This window comes from Eulemur rufifrons, chromosome 14, assembly GCF_041146395.1.
Source record: "Eulemur rufifrons isolate Redbay chromosome 14, OSU_ERuf_1, whole genome shotgun sequence".
Classification (NCBI taxonomy): domain Eukaryota; kingdom Metazoa; phylum Chordata; class Mammalia; order Primates; family Lemuridae; genus Eulemur; species Eulemur rufifrons.
The window spans coordinates 14407807-14427976 of NC_090996.1; the positions used below are offsets into that span (position 1 = coordinate 14407807).

At 44.4% G+C, this 20170-nt stretch overlaps 1 protein-coding gene across 1 annotated transcript in view; it reads right to left on the reverse strand.

Moving 5' to 3' along the window:
- Positions 1–20170, reverse strand: part of SDK1 (sidekick cell adhesion molecule 1) — an 860282-nt gene that overhangs the window by 228198 nt on the left and 611914 nt on the right. The window contains exons 8-13 of the mRNA XM_069486624.1: positions 14329–14412; positions 10395–10589; positions 7472–7588; positions 5834–6001; positions 3927–4029; positions 1656–1832 (exon numbers count right to left, since the gene is read on the reverse strand). Coding sequence (XP_069342725.1) covers positions 1656–1832; positions 3927–4029; positions 5834–6001; positions 7472–7588; positions 10395–10589; positions 14329–14412 — 844 coding nt within the window. The remainder of the gene's footprint in view (positions 1–1655; positions 1833–3926; positions 4030–5833; positions 6002–7471; positions 7589–10394; positions 10590–14328; positions 14413–20170) is intronic.

Here is a 20170-nt window from a genome sequence, read left to right on the forward strand (position 1 = left end):
AGGAGGAGGAGGAACCTGAGGTTGAGCTCACACACCCCAGTGTGCCCAACACCTCAGTGTGCCCACCCTGAAGGGGCAGGGTGGGCCAGGTGCGGGGAAGAACCTCGGGAAGCATCCTGGCATCACAATGGCAGGAAGTGATCCTGCAGCTGAATCTCGGCAGAAGACACAAGCCAAGCCACAGGGGCAGTAGATGGCTGAGGCCCACGGGAAGGGCAGGGAGAGCCAGGGGCAGGGTCTCCAATGCCTGTAGGCAGGGAGTGGGGGACATTCCTCCCAGGCACGTTGCCAAAGCTGGGGAACCATCTGTGTGGCAGCCTTGTAGCTGGTCCTCTGGAGCCATGAGGACTCCTGTGTCTTCATGACTAACTAGGGTGACCTCTGCTCCCAACAGTTGACTAATGTTGAAAGAGAACAAGGAGGCATCCTGGAGAGAGACAGAGCAGGAGGTGGAATGGAATATTTTTTCAGGTACTGAAGGTATAACAAGGCTTTCTGGACTGGCTGCTACACATCATTAACCTTTTATATTCCACAAACAGAGGCTACAGCAAAGTAGTTTGTTTGTTCACTCATTCACACACTTATGTAACAAACACAGAAGGCCATGTGCTCAGCACTTGCAAGCATTTTTTCCACTTTTAATCCCCTCGGCTGGAGTCTAGGGATTCAAAGACAAATGAGACATGGCCTTTGTACTCAAAGTGTTCAAATTCTATTTTTAGGGAATGATTTTTGTATATAGACTTTCCTGGATGAAGGTGGGTAGAGTTCCAGTAAGAAAAATTTCTCAAAATTGCCTTTTTCTAATGGCCCAGCATGTCAAACGTTAGCCAGGGATGGATGGGCTGGCGTGTACTCCTGGAGGCGGCGGGGGCCCTGACAACTGCTCAGCTTTGATTCTTTATTTTCAGGTTTTATTTTTGTACTCATGTGCTCTAGGAGTGTTCGAGAAGGCACAACTTTTAAAAAGCAAATAAATATATGTCAGAAAAATAAAATCTGTCAGCAGGCATTTCGGTTTCCTACTCCATGAAAAAAGAAGGAGTTGAGGAAGAGAGAGAGTAAAGACGGAGGAGACCGATGGTTTCCCACCTGGGCTCTCTGGGCCCCCAGGAGGGTCTGGATTGGAAGTAATGGGCAGCCACTTGCTCTTTTCAGGATTTCAAAAGACTTAATGGAAAGTATCTATTTTCCCATGGAGAGGCAGCAGGGACCAACTTAACTTGAACTCGGAGTCTAGCTGGCGTTCACCTTTGTGGGCTGACCCTGGCACTTTTCACTGATCGGAAGCTCTGATGGGCATTAATGGAAAAATGAACTTACAGGCACTTAAATGCAGCGTGGTAAACAGCCTGTCGGGATAAGGTGTCAATGGGGGAAACATGACACAAGGGCTCAATGGGAATGAAAACCAACAATCAGACTGTCTACACCAAGGATGACACATTTTGATTTTGAAGTTTTACAAAAAGCAAAAAACCCTGTCAACGGACATGGCTATGTGGCATGACATGCTGGCCTCTGACCACTGACTTAGGACACACCTGGGCATCATGCATGTTAAGTGGTAGTCACTTAGTCACAGAGTGCTGGCTGAATGCAGAAACACAGATAATTAAGAACTGATTAACACCAAACATTGAAGTACTCACATCACTTCCAGCCGGGCTGTTCTGGAATCATTCCCTCCTTCAGATATAATTTCGCAGGTGTAGTCACCGATGTCACCTGACCACGTCTGGCTAATAAGAAGGGACCCGTCCTTCTCCACCACAATTCTAGAACTGCTAGATGGAGTGATGACCACATTGTCCTTCCTCCAAACGTAGCTGTGGGCCAAGCAAAAGTCTTGAGTTACAACACCCATAAGGACAGGTCCTTCTTGTTTGTTAAAAAGCAAGCAATCGACCACCTTGTGAATATACTAAAACCACTGAATTGTGCTCTTTAAAATGGTGAATTTTATAGTATGTGAATTATACCTAAAAAAAAGAAAAGAAAAAACAGATAATACAAAAATAGATGCTGGAGTTAAAAAAAGGACAATGAAAATACTGGCAACATCTGTCTGTGCTTATGTTTTAGAGACGGGGTGTGTAGCATCATCTGTATACCTGTCACCTGATAAAACTGCACCTAACATTCCTGCCCCAGAATGTTCCTGGAGGACAAGAGTGTTGTCTGGACAGGAAGCAGCAATTGTTTAAAAATCCCCAGAGCAGAATTACCCAACTCTTAAAAAAAAAAAAAATCACACCCCCTAAACATATTTTCTTAAAATCCAACCATTCTGGTAGACGATCCTTAAAATCGCATTTCTTTCTCATTTAATCTTTATCTATGGCAATTTTAGCACATTTTTCTTTTCAAATATACAATCAATTAAGAGCCTGTCCTGTCTTTAGATGTCCACGGGCAGGGCCACTACTCACTGCTAGATGGGATGAAAGTGATCAAGTTTTCAAAATGTACCCAGCTCTTTAAAGCCATCATATTCAAAGAACACAGACATTTATAAACTACTTATCTGAAATTACTTTGAGACAGAACAGGACTGACTCCACAAGAAGGAAATGAATAGATTGCTCACTCTGGGGTGCAGCGTTCAGCTGCAATTGTCATGTAGGGCTTGGTGCTCCTTGGGACAGAGAAACCCTGTGACCAGGGGTGCTCAAGAGTGAATAATCCAGTTCCTTCTCAGGAAGGGGTCTCCAATTTAATCACACATAAAAAGCTACAAGAAAACCACAGAGATCCAAGGGGACTCTTTTTGAGCTCTCAGAGTAGCAAAAAACCTGACTTATTTGAAACCATATTCCAAATCATTTAGACAGGAATGAATTCTTTTCCAGGCATGACAATTATCTCTTAGGAAAGCCCCCAAGGATTCTCCAGGTAATGTTTAACTTGCTAGTTTTTGTTTGTTTTGTTTTGCATTCAGCATCCTTGTAACTAAACAAAGTTTGGTTTTTGAGCCCGGGGCAATTCTAGAGAACCAGGTGGAGATTTGGAAATTTATGATTTGCCAAACACCTGCTCAAGAAGAGTGAGAGAATGGCTTAGTCCCCGAATCCAGTCAATGACGTATGTGTCAAAGCCATCCCCTCTGCTCAGAACAAAATGTCCCAGAAAGCAGGAAGGCATCTTGAATCCACCAATTTGGCTAACTGCATGCTTTTTGGGCTACAGCCAGAGTGAAAATACTACGATGATTGGATTTTTCTTTTTTGATTTATTTTCAAGGCTGATTCTGAAAATCAAAACCTATTCTGAAAGTGGCTGCTCTTTGGGAAAAAGCTCACCACTGACAGCCAGCTGTCTGCTGCCACACATTCACCTGAAGTGTCACATTTTTCATTGTTACTCCTCAGTCCGAATTCAAAGACGGGATGTTGCAATTCCTCTAGAAAATCCTCAAGTCCTCTAATTTCCTTCTTTGTGTGTATTTTCTGCTCAGTGTGTTAGGTACTGTGGTTGGCTTTCTTCTGCGTGCAGGTTTCCCTCGCTCCCCATTTCACAATGAAAACTACCCTTGGCGTAAAGAAAACCCCTCTCGAGCACCAAACAGCCCCCATGTAAACACTGCTGAAATCCTATTCGATCCCTCTGGATTTTTCTCTCATTAAGTATCAGCCTCTGACAAGTACGTTTTACAGATAGTGTATTAACCTTGGCAGAAAAAATCATGAAACGCTGTATTGAAGTCATGAAGTGGAACATAGCTCACTGTAAATAATACATAAGGCTGGGGTGGAAAATGGGATTTGTGTGATTAATGACAGAGCCCATGACTATAAGATGCCGTAATCAGGGATTTGCAGCTAAAATCAAAGTTCCCCAAATTCTTCCTTCTCATCTCAACTTCACTTCATAAGCTCACAGCATATTAACGAGCCCCAAGCATTGTAACTGACTGGACCAACCTGAGAGAAATCCGGGGGTCGTGTGTGGCCCCACAGCGCAGCGTCGCCGTCGTCCCCTTAATTACCACTCGGTCCTCGGGAGGGTGGACGATGAATGTTCGGTCTGAAAAAACACAAGTCACAACTCAGATGAAGGACAGGTGTGAGAGTTTCCGCCATCAGGGGGATAATGAACTGGTCATCTAACATCAAATCCTCCAGGTTTTCTCTTATCTTGGCAGAACAAGTGCAAAGTGCTCAGAAACATTCAGGGCATTGAAAACAAGCCTTTCCACATTGCAGCAAAGTAAGTCAACCCATCTGGCCCCTCCTAAGTGCTCTTTAACTTCAAACACTCCAGAAGACAATGAGCATGGCAGATCATATGCAAATATTTATCAGGTTCTATGCACTTGCTTAAAATCTAGATTCTTTCCCAAGTTAATCCTCATTCTAGTAATGTCTAATGCTTGCATAGCAGTTTGTGACTTTGCCAAGTGTTTTCATTTATATTGTTTTATTTAATCCTCACAACAGTCTTGTGAGGGCTGTGATATTACTACTCCCAGTTTTCAGGAATGAGACTAGATGGCTCTGCGCGGACCTGAGGCCAGCCAGAGCCATGCGTCCCACATCACACACACCCCTGAGGGAGACGCTGCTCTGGTGCCAGGAACAGAGCCTGGAACTTGGGAGTGACAAGGCTAAATTCAAGGCCAAGCTGTTAACAGTGCATCCAGAAAAACATCTCTGGGTCTTAGTTTTCTTGTCTGTGAAAGGGGATGTTACCGTCACTCACGGTTGTATGGAGAAAAGCAGGTAAAGTAGGGGAAATATTCTGTAAGCCACCATGGTGTTATACCAGGCATTCTAGTGTTGTTTTGGCTTTGAATCTTTGCAGATCCACAACATTTTATGGAGAGTGATCTACAGCGATTCAGATATTACTTTTTCATAAGCTTTTAAAGGTATGGTTAATTTTTAGGGATAAATGACGAATCATAAGTATTGACTCAAATGGAACAAAACTTTTTTAGTACTTGACAATATCGTGAGAATTTGGATTAATTTCTTTTCAATTCATGATATTTTTAGAACACCTAATAAATTGGAAAGAGTCATTTACGAAGTGGACATACTACATGATAGAGAATGCTAAGCAAATATGAAATAAGGAACAATGATTCAGTTATTTTTAAGAATGGCATCTTAACAAATTATTCACTCAAGCAAGTTAAAACTTTCTCTGCTCATATAGATAGCTTCATGAAAGTCTGTTAGTGAGCATTCTTTTGCTTTTTTGAACAAATGCATTTTTAGTAATATAAATTTTGACGAAGCAGAGAGGAAAAAGCACATTGGCAATTGAAGCTAAAAAAAAAAGGTGGAGGGATTAAGTACTATTCTACACTTCAGAAATCTGTATTATCGATAAAATAAGAATGGCAAAAGCTGGAGAAACAATAAAGATTTTTTTTTTAGTTTACTCCTTGATACATAAGAAACATTTATTGTCAATATACTAGAAGTGTTTTAGTTGGTCATAAAAATAGTATAGAAAAATATACATTCTTTAGAATTTTAATTCTTAATTCAGTTTTGTTATAAAATGCTTATAAAATTAACCAACACATCAATTTTATTATTTGAGCTAGTTTGGTATAATAACCCTACTCTAATGACTTTAAAAAGTCAATCTTTTATCTCTCCTAAAACGTCCCCATTGAATCTTTGAATACATTTTCTAATTATTCTTTTAGAAACTGAAAAATTAATTGCTCAACAGATTTCTATAAATAAGTTGTAAAAATAATCATTCTCTTTTGATTAAATTAGAAAGTCCAAGGGCATACTGACATCCCCCGAGCAAGATGACATGATGATTAAACCATGATTAATAGAAGGTTCACATAGACCAGGGTCCTTACTCCACACGATCAGTGTTGCCGACGCGTTCAGGGATCCCTCCGAGTTAGCTGCGTAGCAGGTGTAGTTGCCGGCGTCCTGGATGAAGACGGGGGTTATCTGCAGACCTCCGGATTCAAGAAGCATGAACCTAGGAATCTGGACAGAGCCACTAGCCAAGATGCGGTTTTCTGGAGAACAGTAAACAGGGATGTTAGAGCCACAACACTTACAAAAAATGAAGATAATGTTCAGAGCCATAACCAAGAAAATAACTTACAGATTAAAGTATACATTTTATGCTCACAAATAACTAGTTTCTTTTAGCATTATTTAGAATAACAAAAACCAAGAACACCCTAATTGCTCAATAGAGAGATTTGGTTAAACAAATTTTGATCCATATATGTGATTGTTACCTTTGGGTGATCAGTTTTCATTTATCTTTATATTTCTATGCATTTGAAAAATTTCTATATAAAGCTATTATTACGTTCAAAATCAGGAAAGAAAAAGAAGAAAATATATAAAAGAAAAACCTGTTCTTATTGATCTGTAGTTTCTCAGATCTTTATGTACATAAGTTGTGTCTGAGTGTGCGAGTTGTACCTTTGGGACTTGAGAAGCCACCGTTCAGTTTTCTGGTAGCATGGAAAAGATACAAATATAGTCCACCAAGTATGATTGGTTAATCCATGTGAATAGACACAATTCAGCACAGAGATGATAAGGGTGGACACGTCACTGCTCGGTCGGTGGCACTTGTGAAGGGGCTATGAGAACTGCAAAGGCAGCCTGCGATGTTGATGCCATCTTCACAGGGATCAAAAACACAGTTGGAGCCAAAGTTTACCCGTCAAACTGGCGAGGGCATGAAACAATGCTGTGCTAGAAGTATATTTCATTTCTTAGGGAAAAAAAAAAAAGAGGGCATGATTCTAAGGAAGAATTCCTTTATTTCACACATGGGAAAACTGAGTCCTAGCAGCATTACTTCACATCCAATACTTAATATTTTAGGGCCGGGCGTGGTGGCTAGCACCTGTAATCCCAGCACTTTGGGAGGCCAAGGCATGAGGATCACTTGAGGCCAGGCGTTTGAGACCAGCCTGGGCAACACAGCAAGACCCTGCCTCTGTAAAAATAAAAAATCAAAAAATTAGCCAGGCATGGTAGCACAAGCTTGCAGTCCCAGCTACTTGGGAGGCTGAGAGAGGAGAATCACTTGAGTCCAGGAATTTGAGGTTGCCGTGAGCTATGATTATACCACTGCACTCCCGCCTGGGCAACAGAGCAAAACTTTGTCTCAAAAAAAAAAAAAAAAAAAAAAAAAAAAAGAACATTTTAAGGAACCCTAAAATAGGCCTGAGGCACTCTATAAAGAGCTTACTTAGGTCAAGGAGAGTGACATACGCACATTTTATTTATTTATTTTTTTCTGTTTCCTTTTCTAGAAGGCAACAGTCTTTTCTGTACTATTTAACCTTGCACTCTTGGCATCTAGCACCTGGTAGGCATTCAATGACTGCTTATTTAATCTTTACTGAGTGAGTAAATGAATAAATAAACAAACAAGAGTGAGAATAATAAACACAACCATTGGCCCAGTGGGTTCATTTTCCGCACTGGCCATGCTGTTTCGGAAAACGGAAGCCACCTACCTCTCTTCCATGTGATGGCAGGTTTGGGAGCCCCAGACACCTCACACCTCAGAATGGCTGTCATCCCGTCAGTCACTGTGGTGTCCCCGGGACGCTGGGTGAACACTGGAGCTATATCTGGGCAGAGGAGTTAAACAATGAAATGATCAGCGCCGTGTCCCTCAGAGATGCTCAAGCCAGCCGGGTGGAGTATTCCATATGGGCTTTATAGAGCCAATCACAGAGAAAACTGCAGCAATAAAAAATGAAAACCTTTCAGGAGTGACTATAACCCTCCGTTATTCATCTCCCAAGAATTACCTATCTTTGTTTACAACCTAAAGAGAAAATATAGTCTCCTAATATAATGGACACACAAGTGGGAAGTGCAGGGGCCCAGGAAGAACAGTTTCAGATGGATGTTAAAAGAGGAGACACATTTATTTAAATAAACCAAACAAACTGCTTTTGTTCTTTGCATAAAAGGAAAAAAAAAAAAAGCTAATTTTTGAATGTAAAATGTCATCCACAAGATGACACTTCCACATTTTCTAGGATCCACTCTGAAAGTTAAAATAGCCAGGTTTCACTGACTTCAATAAAGACCAATCCTGGGAGGTGCTGTGAGCCCCAAGGGTCAGTGCCCTGTTCACAGTGACCTTTGTCTCCCAAATCTGTGGACAGGACTCAGGGCACAGCCACTGCCTCTTCCTTATCCCTGGGAACCACAGCAAGTCCTAGCGACTCCGCCTCTAGGGCACATCCTGAAGCCTCCCCCTCACCTGAGACCACCCGAGTCCTAGGTCTTACCAGGAGGAGGCAGGGCCTCCTAACTGGTCTCCATGCTACTGCACTTGCCTCATGGTCCATGCGACACCCAGCCTTCGGGGTGCCCTCCGAAGGCTACAAAGGACTTCATGCCCTGCCCCTCCTCAGCTCAGAGCTCCTGAAGCTCTCAGGCCCCCAGTCCTGCTTATCCCTCCACCCAGGGCCCCTCCCCCAAGGCCATTTGCTCATTGTCAGGCTCCTTGTCAGGCTCTGTCCCACCTGCCTCCCTTCATCTGCACATGCCTAGCATGTTCCCCACCCTGTGACATGCCTGTTCCCAAGATTTCACACGACCGGCTCCTTCTTGCCTTCAGGTCTCACCCAGAGAGCCCCTCCCTGAGCGCTGTGCAGGGAGACTCCTGCTCACTGCGCCGCTCACCGCAGCACCCCGGCAGGTGGAAGGCACCGGGCCCTGCTGTCTTTCTCCCCGCCAGGACCCCCTGTCCTGGACGCACGGGAGCCTCGCCTACCTTCCTCATAGCTGTGCCCCCGGAGCCTAACCCACCGTGCCCGACACAGATGCTCAATGACCATTTGCTAAATGAGTGAACAAACATTGATTTTCTTAACACATATTTTCCTTTCATTAAAGGTATTTTATTGTGTTTTATCTTTTAAAAGTATTTTACTTTGATGAAAAAATCATTTTGCAAAACTCTGAACTTACAAAAGAGATAACTTAGCATTATCATAATCATTTATTTATTTGTTCACTCACCAATTGCCATGGTAACCAGATTAAGCAACACCTGCATTTAAACTTCCAATCTGACCTGACCAGCCCCTGTACACTGGGCTGGGTTGGTTCTATTTCAACAGATGGGGAGTTGGAGGTTGAGAGAGGCGATGAGAGGTGCGCCAGGTCTCCTTCCCTCCCGAAGCCCAGGTCTCTCACTGGACTGGGGGTTGGAAACTACAACCTGTGGGCCAAATCCAGCCTGTTGCCTATTTTTGTAAATAAAGTTTTATTGGAACACAGCCACTCCCATTCACTTAGATTTGTCTGTGGCTGCCTTTTCATGCTGCTACAGCAGAGTTGAGTGGTTATGGAAGAGACCATGTCCTTCAAAGCCTAAAATATTTACTATCAGGCCCTTTGCAGAAAAAGCCTACTGATCCCTGCCCAGAACGTCCTGGCCCATTACAGCAAGACAGGCTTTAAATGATTCTAGGTGCTCAAAACCCAGTTTCTGGTGTAAGGACCTGATATTATTTCTACTGCTTGAAACAATATTGGTTCCCTATGCTCCAAACTGTAGCACAAACTTGACCCCTGGATAAAATTTAAGGAAGTGGCCCCTAGTTTACCAAAACACATGTATGGATCTTTAAATAGTTTGCCAGTCTCTTCACAAGCTCTGGCCGTAAAAGCCAGCAGCCACGTGCACGATGACATCAATTTGCTTTCTCAAACAGCTCTCACACCTGAGGATACCAGCATTTTGCTTCCAAAAGGGCAAACATGAAAGGTATAATTCCGTAATCACTAAATTCCACTTCATTTTAGAAGAACAATATTATACAACTATGGAAGATTAGAAAGAAAACCCACAGATACAATGAAAACCTTTACTTTTATTTTATTTTTCAAAGACAGAGTGCCAAGGTATTTCAGTTAATGGGATAATAAAAGAAACTCACAAAAGAACTATAATTGTTCAATAAAACTAAAATAGGGAATGAATATAAAAATAGCAAAAAAGATCAAAAGAAAAAGATTAGGAGTGAGCTATTCATTCAAAAGCCCTTCCAATTCCATCCAGAAAAATGGGGAATTTTTTTTCTACTTCTCCTCAAGAAGGAGGAGGGCTTGGTGCTGGAGGAAGCAAGGTTCTCACAAGGACAGCGAGGGCCCAAGGGATCGGGGAACAGCCAGGCGCCTTCACTACTCATGGGCTTCAGCAGAGCTTCCCTGCAGGACTCTCAAGTGGGCTAAGATGTGCCTGAGGTGTGGCTCTCCTGCCTGGCCATCTCTGGCCACATCATCCTGTCCATTCATCTCGGGGGGAGGAACAGATACCATCATTTTCTGCGTATGTCACACGGGGCAAGGTTTGGGAAGCTGTGGCCTGAAGACCCAGTCCCGAGTCTGGCTTTGCAGACGGGCAGTACTCACTGGTTACGTCCAGGTAGGTGTGGGTCTGGACCTCCCCTCCTTCATTGCTGGCAAAGCACTGGAAGATTCCGGAGTCCTCTGGACGCAGCTTCTGGATGCGCAGGCCTCCACTGGAGAGCACTTTGTATCGGGGGTTCTGGAGCTTGCTGATGGGGACAGCATCCTTGTACCACCGGAGGGTGGGAAGAGGGACCCCTGTATAGGGTGGAAATAAATGTTTTAAAAAATTACTTCTTTCCATGAGGACTAAGGCGATGCTTTAAAGGCTAAAATGGCAATATTTTAATAGGCCTTTTCTCATCTATCATTCCTTTCAGCCACCCTATAAGGAGCTTTTTTCTAATCTTATCTGAAGAAATCGATAGAGAGGTGTTAAGAGAAGGAGCGGAGGGAACCCCAACACCCGGGCTGCGGGGCCTTCCAGGCCCTACTCTGAGCCTACATGGGTTTGTGCGCTTGTTTGGAAAGAAAGCGACGCCAACTGTGACTGACTTCAGAGTCAGACCGAGATGACGGCCTCTGCTGATCTGCAGGGCCCGATCCTGTCGCGGCAGTGCGGGAAGGCGCCGGCACAGGGTTCCCCCGGGCTGGCGGAAGGATGCAGGTCAAATCCCACGTCTGCCCCTCACTGACCGTGTCACCTCGGTCAGGGTACTTTACCTGTCTTTGCCTCACATGCAGGTAAGGCAACACTCATGACTCCAAAAGGCTGCGAAGGATAGATGTGCATATATGGATAGAACTTGTACAGCCGGCCATGGTGAGCACTCAATGGACAGTGTCGCCACTCATGACTTCAACTAACAACAATAAAAGGAGTGCCACCTTTTAAACACACTCTGTTGAAGGAGTTGGATATCACTGACCTTAACGGAATTCTACTGTATCAGAGGAGTGATTTATTAGGTTAAGTAACAAGCACAGGAGATACATTTGGTAAAGGTCGAGGAGACACAGAGGTATTACATTGTGCACGTAGGAAAAGTTGCCTTGGTCCCCGAGACAGAGGTGAGTATGGAAAGGTGAGGAGAAGGGGCTGCAGGAGGGCTCTGCCCTTGGACCCCAAGAGTGAAGTGAGCCCAGAACACGGTGAAGAGTTAGACCAACGGGGACGGGAGGGTCAGACTGAGGCCAAATGCACAGCACCCCTCCTCTCTGCCCCTTCCTCATCTCCACAGTGTCACAGCAGGAAACGAGGCCTCTGGTCAGTGAGGCTGGAGCTGCACACAGTCTAGCCAGCCCCGCCCTGAATAAGGCTGCATGTTGAGTCTGGGAGGGGTGTACACAGTGGGCAAAAAACAAGCTCACAAGGGCAGAAGCTGGGTTGCAAATGAAGGGACTATGCTCGGCCTGACAGCATGAGGACCTCTGCTGCTTGTCCCCTCGTGGCTGTGGTCAGTCCTGTAGCCCAGGTGCAGGTGAATGAATGCTGCCACACTGTTCCCCCAGTGGCCTCGTGCATGGGACAAGCCCTGACTGAGGAAACATGAGGCCCCTTCTCTGGGTGGCTTCTCTGGGTGGCTAGCAACAGTGGAAGACTGCTTCCCGAGGTCCTCTCCTTGACCCTCCTGAAGTCAAGGAGGGCCCAGCCCACCCAGGAAGGGCAAACTGGCAAGAACACAGAGGCCGGATAGTTCTAACTAGACCAAAGCACACAAGATCGCAAAGTCTAGAAATATGGTGGGTACCACAGATGTCTGTTGTGAGCCCCTGGGAGAAGTGAGGAGATATCTAGACCTAGTTCTAGATCTCAGGTCGTTCTGTACCTCAGTTTCCCTAAATATAAAATGGACTTAAATAAAAAAACACATCTTGATACAATTCTGTAGAAAGCACACCCAAATCCCCTCATTTAAGATGCTATGTAAGTAGGTGTAAGATGTCTACTTTAATAAATAAAGTTAATGTCATGGAATATTTCAAGATAATGTATTCTCAGATTCTGTTCTTTGCCTTAATTATGTTTCCTGTCACTTTTCATTAAATCAGGAAATTAAAAAAAAAACCCATTGGAAGGTAAAAGCAAAACCAATTCATGTAAAATCTCATAATAGCAGTTACATGATGTAGCTTTCATAAAGAATAACTACTTCACATGCTGCTATAGTTTCATTGTCAAAATTAAAGGAAAGCAGTAAATTATACAACAGCAATGCAATGTTGAAAGACCTGTTCTATATATTTATACGTCTATACTTAACAAGCAGTCTACTTTGTAAAAATCGGGCAAAAAGAGAGTATTCTCTTGTCAAAGGGAGAGTTTAGGATTGTCATTTATTGAAAAATAATTGTTAGTACATAGGGAACTAGGCCTGTTTCTATTTTGGGGAAATTTAATGTCATAAACAGAAATCTTATCCCCCACAGTACTGTATACTCTGGTTTCTAAAGTATAAGCACTCTAAATATTTCATAGCTTCACATTCACAGAGTCTTTGGCCTCAAGAAGCTGGCACTTATACAAGAAAAAGAACAATACAGCCACGGTAAGAGAAATATTTCCATTTGAAATGCATATTGCTCTTCTCCCACCCGGCTGTGCCCGTCCCATCCCCGGCAGCTGTATCAGTAGAGCTAGAACAGAGAACAGCCATAGGGCAGGTCTGCAGGCAGCAGCCATTGTGTGCTGACTGGGAGCTGAGAAGAGAACTGCTAAGGGAACAAACCCTGTGGGCAGGAGCAGGAGCTGCACAAGCACAGTGGGCAGAGGAAGGGTCTCCATCCGAGCTTTGCTGTCAGTGCTATAAGGCGTGACATCCCACTCACTTTTAGAAATGAAAAATGCCATCCTATGGTCGTATCTACAGATCAAGGGTATTTGTTCTGCGTCACAGGGCTTCAGGTCTTGATGAAAGTCAGCACAGGCTTTGGTGCCTAATAGATTTGGCTTTGGAACCTGTCTCCATCACCATGTGACCCCAGGCAAGTTAATTACCAGGTATTCAACGGACAACTACACGCCAGACACTGTGCACTGATTTTACAAGAGAAGTGTCACGTTTCATCCTTGTGGCTCTGTGCCTTGAGCAAGTTACTTAACTTTGCTCTCTAAGGTTTGGTTTTCATACATGTACAATGAGATAACATCTCTCTTATGGAGCTGCTTTGAAGATTTACAAGATTGGTAGTAATCCTTACCCTCCACATTCTTAGGGGGTTGGAGAAGATACCCATCCTTAAGAAGAACAGGTATAAATAAAAAGAAAAGGTCCTTTTCATTTCTTGACAGTTGCCAGACAACACAGACAGGTTTTGTGAATGAAATTGCCTTGCAAAGCTTTCCTCTCCTGGGGGGTGCGGGGTAATTACCTGTGCTGCAGACATAAAATGGTGACAGTGGGTAGCTAGTAATCAAGGCAAGGGGGATAAGGGGTGGAATTACCTAAACAGCAAAAGAAAAGTTGATCCAAAGCTGACAAGGCTAAACAAAAAAAAAAAAAAAAAAAGAAAAAGAAAAAAGAAAAGAAAAGAAAAAGGAAAACTTCCTGTTCAAAAAATATAAAACAATGTGCTCTTCTACGGAGCAAATCTGGTCACCAGTCCCATTCACCCCATGGATGGGATTGAATTTTCTGCCCCAAATCTTGGAGGGTCATGCTTTTGTGGAATCAGAGCTTCTGAAGGGCAAGTCAACAGGACATGACTATGTCTTCGCTCTGTCTCTGCTTGGGAAAGACAGGGTGAAGCCTTCCTTTTTGATCCCTTGGGTAAATATTATTATCCCTGTTTTACGGATGAGGAGGCAAAGCTCAGCAAAGTCAAACACCTTCCCCAGGGTTGCACACCCAGTAACTGAGTTCTACTCCACTCCAAAGTGTGTTCTTAACCATCACACTCAACGTCTCCCTAGAACGATGAAAGTTTTGCCTTGGAAAAAGGTCATTTTCATTCCTCCATGTCATGGCTCCTTGTCCAACAGCCTCTCCACACTCACCCATGGCTTGACATTCCATGTCCACGGTTTCTTCCACTTCAACTAGAATCCGACTCTCGGGTTCAGCAGTGAAATATGGTGGCTCTTTAAACAAGAAAAAAAAAAATAGCCCCTAAGCAAAAGAAGGATGTGTCAGAGACCTTATAGCTTAAAAGAGTTTGAGCTCCTTTTAAAACTATCTTTAAAAATTTCATCATTAGTTACCATCATACATACAAACTAGAATTCAGTGAACAGAGGCCAAAGGCAATTTATATTCTAAGGTTTCAGAAGGCAAATTACTACTCAGGGTGATGGTTACTTTTCAGTTTATGAGCTTGAATCATGGAATATCTTAATTCACATTTTAGAAGGACTATCCCAAGAGGTTCATAAAGGTTTATATTTACAGCACAGTATTTTATAGGCTAGTTTGCTTCAGTATCTAAACTAAACACCAACTCATGAAGCATGTCAAATAAAGTGCCGTAGCAAGGCACCCAGCCTGTATCAAGGAACAGTGCAACCTATTAACATATTTTTTAAAGTCACAGCAGTTCTTCTCCAAAATATAGATTTAATAGTTCAATGGAAGGCAAAATAATAGCAAAGGAAACTATCTTTAGTAGCAAAGGAAACTCTTAACCACTTATATATTTCTAGATACTCCACTGGCCTGTTCAACAACAAAAAAATAATGGTTGTATTAAACAATGAATTTCCTTGGAGAATAAATTGCAATATTTTTCTCAGTTTATTCAGCAAAAATTCAGCAGAGGCATGGCAAAGTTTGTAGAGTATTAAGGTGGTAGTGATTTCATTATCATGATAACAAAAGGCTGTTGTATTCACTTTCTGCATGATAATTAATTTCTGGGAACTGTCTTCCAGAGTGGTTTATTTTCATTGTAATTGTGTTGAATGTGGATAATATGGCTTGGCATGCCTCTTCTATTGACTGTATCTTTAAAACAAGGGGGAACCTAAGAGAGGAAAAAGAAAAATGAAAACTTAGCATTTCAAAGGAATGATTAAGGAGAAAAAGCTGAAGGTTTCTGAATGGAGGCAAAGTTAGGTATCAATTCTGCAATTATCTGGACCACTCAAGCAGAAACAATCTGCCTGAATTATCCACTCGGGCTGAGAGATGGCTGCAAATTCACTAGATGGAAGCAGCATCTTACTTAGTTTTTCGTGTGCGTATAGACCAGGCCTAAAGAAACCCTGCAAAGATTTAACGTCTACTTTTTTCGAGATGGTCTTCATTGCACACTCATATATTCCCTATTCAGCCACATTTCCTTAATCAATAGTAATGAAGGCAGCATTATTTATATTCTAACTATACAGTAGCTGCGTCCTGTCAAGGCCCTCGTGCGTGGGCCCTGACCCGTATTCATCAGTGAATGCTGAGTCAATACCTACAGTCATGATCTGATTAAAGGGATGTGAGGGGAAAAGGAAAAAAATCTGTTAAGCATCAACATTTGCTATGATTACAATTTTCCTTTTCTTAGCTAAACATTTTATCCTTAGATAGCTTAGAGTCACATGCGGGTGTAAGAAATAACACTGAAAGCTCCCACGCATCCTTTACTCAGTTTCCCCCTATGGCAACATCTTGCAAAACTGTGACACATGTCACAGCCAGGATGCTGATAGGGATACAATCAACCTCTCTTACCCAGATCTCCCAGCTCTGTTCGTGCCCAAGCGCGTGGGAGAGAGAGAATGCACATGTAAGGTTCTGTGCAACATTATCACGTGTGGTTCATGTGTCCATCATGTCAAGACACAGAATGCCCATCACCACAAGGATGTGGCTCTTCTATACATGTCCCCACAGCCTCCATCCTTAACGGCTGGCAACCTCTAATCTGTTTTCTATTTCTACACGTTTGTCATTCAATAGCATAAGAATGGTATGTAAATGGAATTAGAGAGTTTGCAATTGTTTTTTTTCACTCAACATGATTCCTCTGAGATTCACCCAAGATGAATTACACTTTGATAATATAAAATCCATACATATATATTTATATATAAATAAAAATGATCAGCACCTGCAGGACCTGCCTGCCTTCCCCGAGGTACTGACTGTGGATGCTGTGTATGGCACAATGCCCTGTGGCTTCCCTCAAGTCCAGGAAGGGACTCAAGGAGTTAGAGGTGAGGGGACTTTGCACTGTGACCCTATCTGGCTCGGACTGACCAAGTGCATGGCACTGGGGCTGGCACGTGCACTAGGGACCTACAGGCCTGGCCAAGGCCACTCTTCTCTGAGTGTGGGACTCCCTCAATCCCACAAGTTACCTGGCACACACCACACTGCCTGGTAGGCAAACTCACCCCACTGCATTGACTCCACAGCATCTCGGCCTGGGCCAGGCCTGGAAGGGCAGCCAACGCTTGCAGGAGCCCACCGCCAGGGGAGTTTAGTCAGTCAGTACTAAGAAGGTGGAGAATGGCATAGGTGGGCACATTCGTTCACTGTTGATGCTTGTGCCTTGTTCCAGAAGAGGCTTTCCCGGTAGCCGAGCAAGCGGTGTGGGTGTGGCGCTGCACAAGGCCCAGAGGCCTCACAGGCCCACGCAGCTCCTGGCCGTCATTTCAGCCCCTCCCCACCTTGCACAGGGGCCATTTCTCTCAGTGCTGACCCTTCACATTATCCCAACTCAACAGGTGCTCAGAAGATTTCCCTCCCCATCCCCAGCTACTTTTCCCCACAGGGTCTGCTATAAGGGAAGCAAGCGGGCAATACCAGGCCTGTCCACCATGAGAAGCCTGCGAGTTAACAGTGAGGAAATCCACTGTGAATTAGCTGCCCTGCACATAGACTTTTCCAACCACTTAATCTTCAAAGGGCAAAACGGTGAGCTAATTGGTAACAACTCATTTTACAAAGGGTACACTGCCAACACGGACCCACCCTGGACTTTTATAAATTGATCACAACTGCAGCCAGTAAGACTGGGGTTGAAATGAACAAACACCTCTATCTCTTGTTCGACTTGAAGACATCAGGAGAAGTTCTCGTGCCCTGTGTGAGATTGGAGTGCTCAGAAAAGGCCAGCACAGGCTGTTTGCCTTCCACACGGCCCAGAGCCCAGAACAGCAGCCTCCAGAATTGGGCACAAGCTCCCAGTTCCCTGATCTCAGACCAGGAGGTGAGGAGACCTCCCAGGCAGCCCCCAAGCCAAGGACTTCCATCAAATTACCCCATCCTCCAAAATGCCAGGGTGACCGAGTGCAGGTTCCGGCCTGACAGAGGCAGCCATGGAGATGGCCCACACAAACCAAGGATACGTACATCATGCTTTCCTGTCCCCAAGGCTGGGTTTTAGCTACTCAGTTGCAGGGCTTGTCTTGAGTGGGGATCACCGCAAGACCCAAATGCTCCCTGCTCTATACTCCCTTCCCCTCTAGAATGCCCCCTCAGCAAATCCCATGGTGTGCCCTTGGCCCCCACTGTCCACACTGCAGGCCTTTGCCCAGGGTGATGGGCCCAGTGGTCCCCAAAGACATCCACGCCCAAATCCCAGGAGCCTGTGAATATGCTCTGTCACATGGCAAGAGGGACTCTGCAGAGGTGATTCTGGTCTCTGACTTTGTAACAGAGAGATTGTCCTGGATTAGCTGGGGTGGGGGCAGCCTAATCACAGGAGCCCTTAAACACAGAGAACTTTCTCCAGCTGGATGCAGGAAAGACGAGGCAGAAGGGAGAGCAGGGAGGTTTCAATGTGAGAAGGTCTTGGTGCACTGCCAGGTGGAGGTGACGGTGCCCATGAGCCAGGGATGCTGTGGCCTCCAGAGCCTGAGATGATCCCTGGCCAGCAGCCAGTCCCACAGCCACGTGAACTGAACTCTGCCAACACGCAAGGGAGCCTGGCAGTGGAATCCCACCAGAGCCTGCAGGGAGGAGCCAGGCCAGTCGACACCTGCGGCCTGTGAGACCTGGAACAGAGAGGCCGGCTGACCCACTCAGACGTCTGACACACAAGCCCAGGAGACGATACATTTCTATTATTTTAAACTGTTCAATTTGTGGTCAGTTCTCATAACAGCAATATAAAAGTAACGTACCCATCTATTCCCTCTGCATGGAATGTCTTTCTCAACTCTGTCTTGTTGGCAAAGTTGCAGTTCAAGCGCCTCTTGTTCTGCAAAGGTTCCCTGACTTACCCAGGCAGGCTCCATCTCCCCCTGTACCCTTCTGACACTGGCGACTCATAGCCTATGATGTGCCCATGTATCCATCTCCCCCACACACTCTAGGTTTCTTCAGAGAACAATGTTGTCTCAGTTACCTCTGGGTTTTTTTTTTGTTTTGTTTTGTTTTTGAGACAGGGTCTTACTCTGTCATCTAGGGTGGAGTACAGTCGTGCAATCACAGCTCACTGCAACCTCCAACTCCTGAGGTCAAGCAATCTGCCTACCTCAGCCTCCCAAGTAGCTGGGACTACAGTAATCTGCCACATCGGCTAATTAAAAAAAATTTTTTTTTGGTAGAGGTGGGGGTCTTGCTATGTTGCCCAGGCTGGTCTCAAAATCCTGGTTTCAAGCAATCCTCCTACCTTGGTCTACGAAAGTGCTAGAATTAGAGGCATGAGCCACTGTGCCCAGCCCACCTCTGCATGTCTAGAACCCATCATGATTGCAGAGAAGACACTTAAAAACTATCTACTGGTAGAGACTATCAAAGATGTTAAAATAGCTTAAACTCCTTTAGGGGAGGAAATATGTCTAATTCTTCTTTGCAAATCCTCCTTCTCCATCTTCCACTCACGCCAACATTGCACTCAGTGCCTTACATACACTATGAGCTCAATAAATGACTGGTAAAGGGGCAGAGAAGACAGAAGACGGCAAGAGGGCCTGGAAGGACGGGTGGGATGGGGAAGGGTATACAGAAGAGCCCACCCCCTAACCCCCAAGCCAAATGCCTGCCCTGTCTCAGAGCACTGAGAGCTGGCCTGCATGCTGCACTCAGAAGCAAGCCACTCACACATCACTCGGTCTCTGGCTCACACAGTTCTATTATAACATAATACCTGCATTTTCTGAACTTATTCAGTAATAAACTGCCATACAGATAAGTTCTACAGTTTGGATCAATAACTAACTTGGGTGCTTCTAATACAGGTCATATGTGAAACCTATTTTTTAAAAAAACATCTTAAGTTTGTCTTCAACCAATGTGACTGAATTACAAGGCAGGTACTCTCTGCACAGCTCCACAAGCAGGGGACTATGTTTGCCTGGGTTGTTGGTGGGAGCCCTTCACTCTGCCCCTGGGCAGAGGGTCTGCCATGTGCCAGGACAGCCTCTACCCCCACACTGCCCAGCGTCCCTGAGCTTCCCACCACCTGAGCACTTATTGAGCTGTATTTGACTGCCTTTGAAGGGACTGTCTTCCACACAAGAACCCTCAATGGCTGGGACCGCGGCTGTCTCTTCACTCCACTGTCCCCAACACCCAGCATGGGGGCTGGGATGTGAAACTCAATACATGTTTTTGTGATAAATAGAGGAAAGGAAGGAAGAAACAAGGAAGGAAGGAAGGAAAGAAGGAAGGAAGGAAGGGAGGGAGGGAGAAAAGAAGGAAAGAGGGAGGGAAGGATGGAATGGATTTTATGTTGGGATAGGATCATTTAAAAAGTGCTCAGTTTCAGCTCTAGAAGACAGTATAGCTACAGAGTAACTTCTCAATTATGATATTGGTATCAGCTGAAAGATGCTACAAGTAATTTGTTATCTTGACAATAGAAATAAATGATAGTTAAGGTCTTCAAATTTCCGAGTGATTTGTGTATAAGAAAATCAGAATGGATTTGAGACATACAGAGATCTCTCTCTATAACAG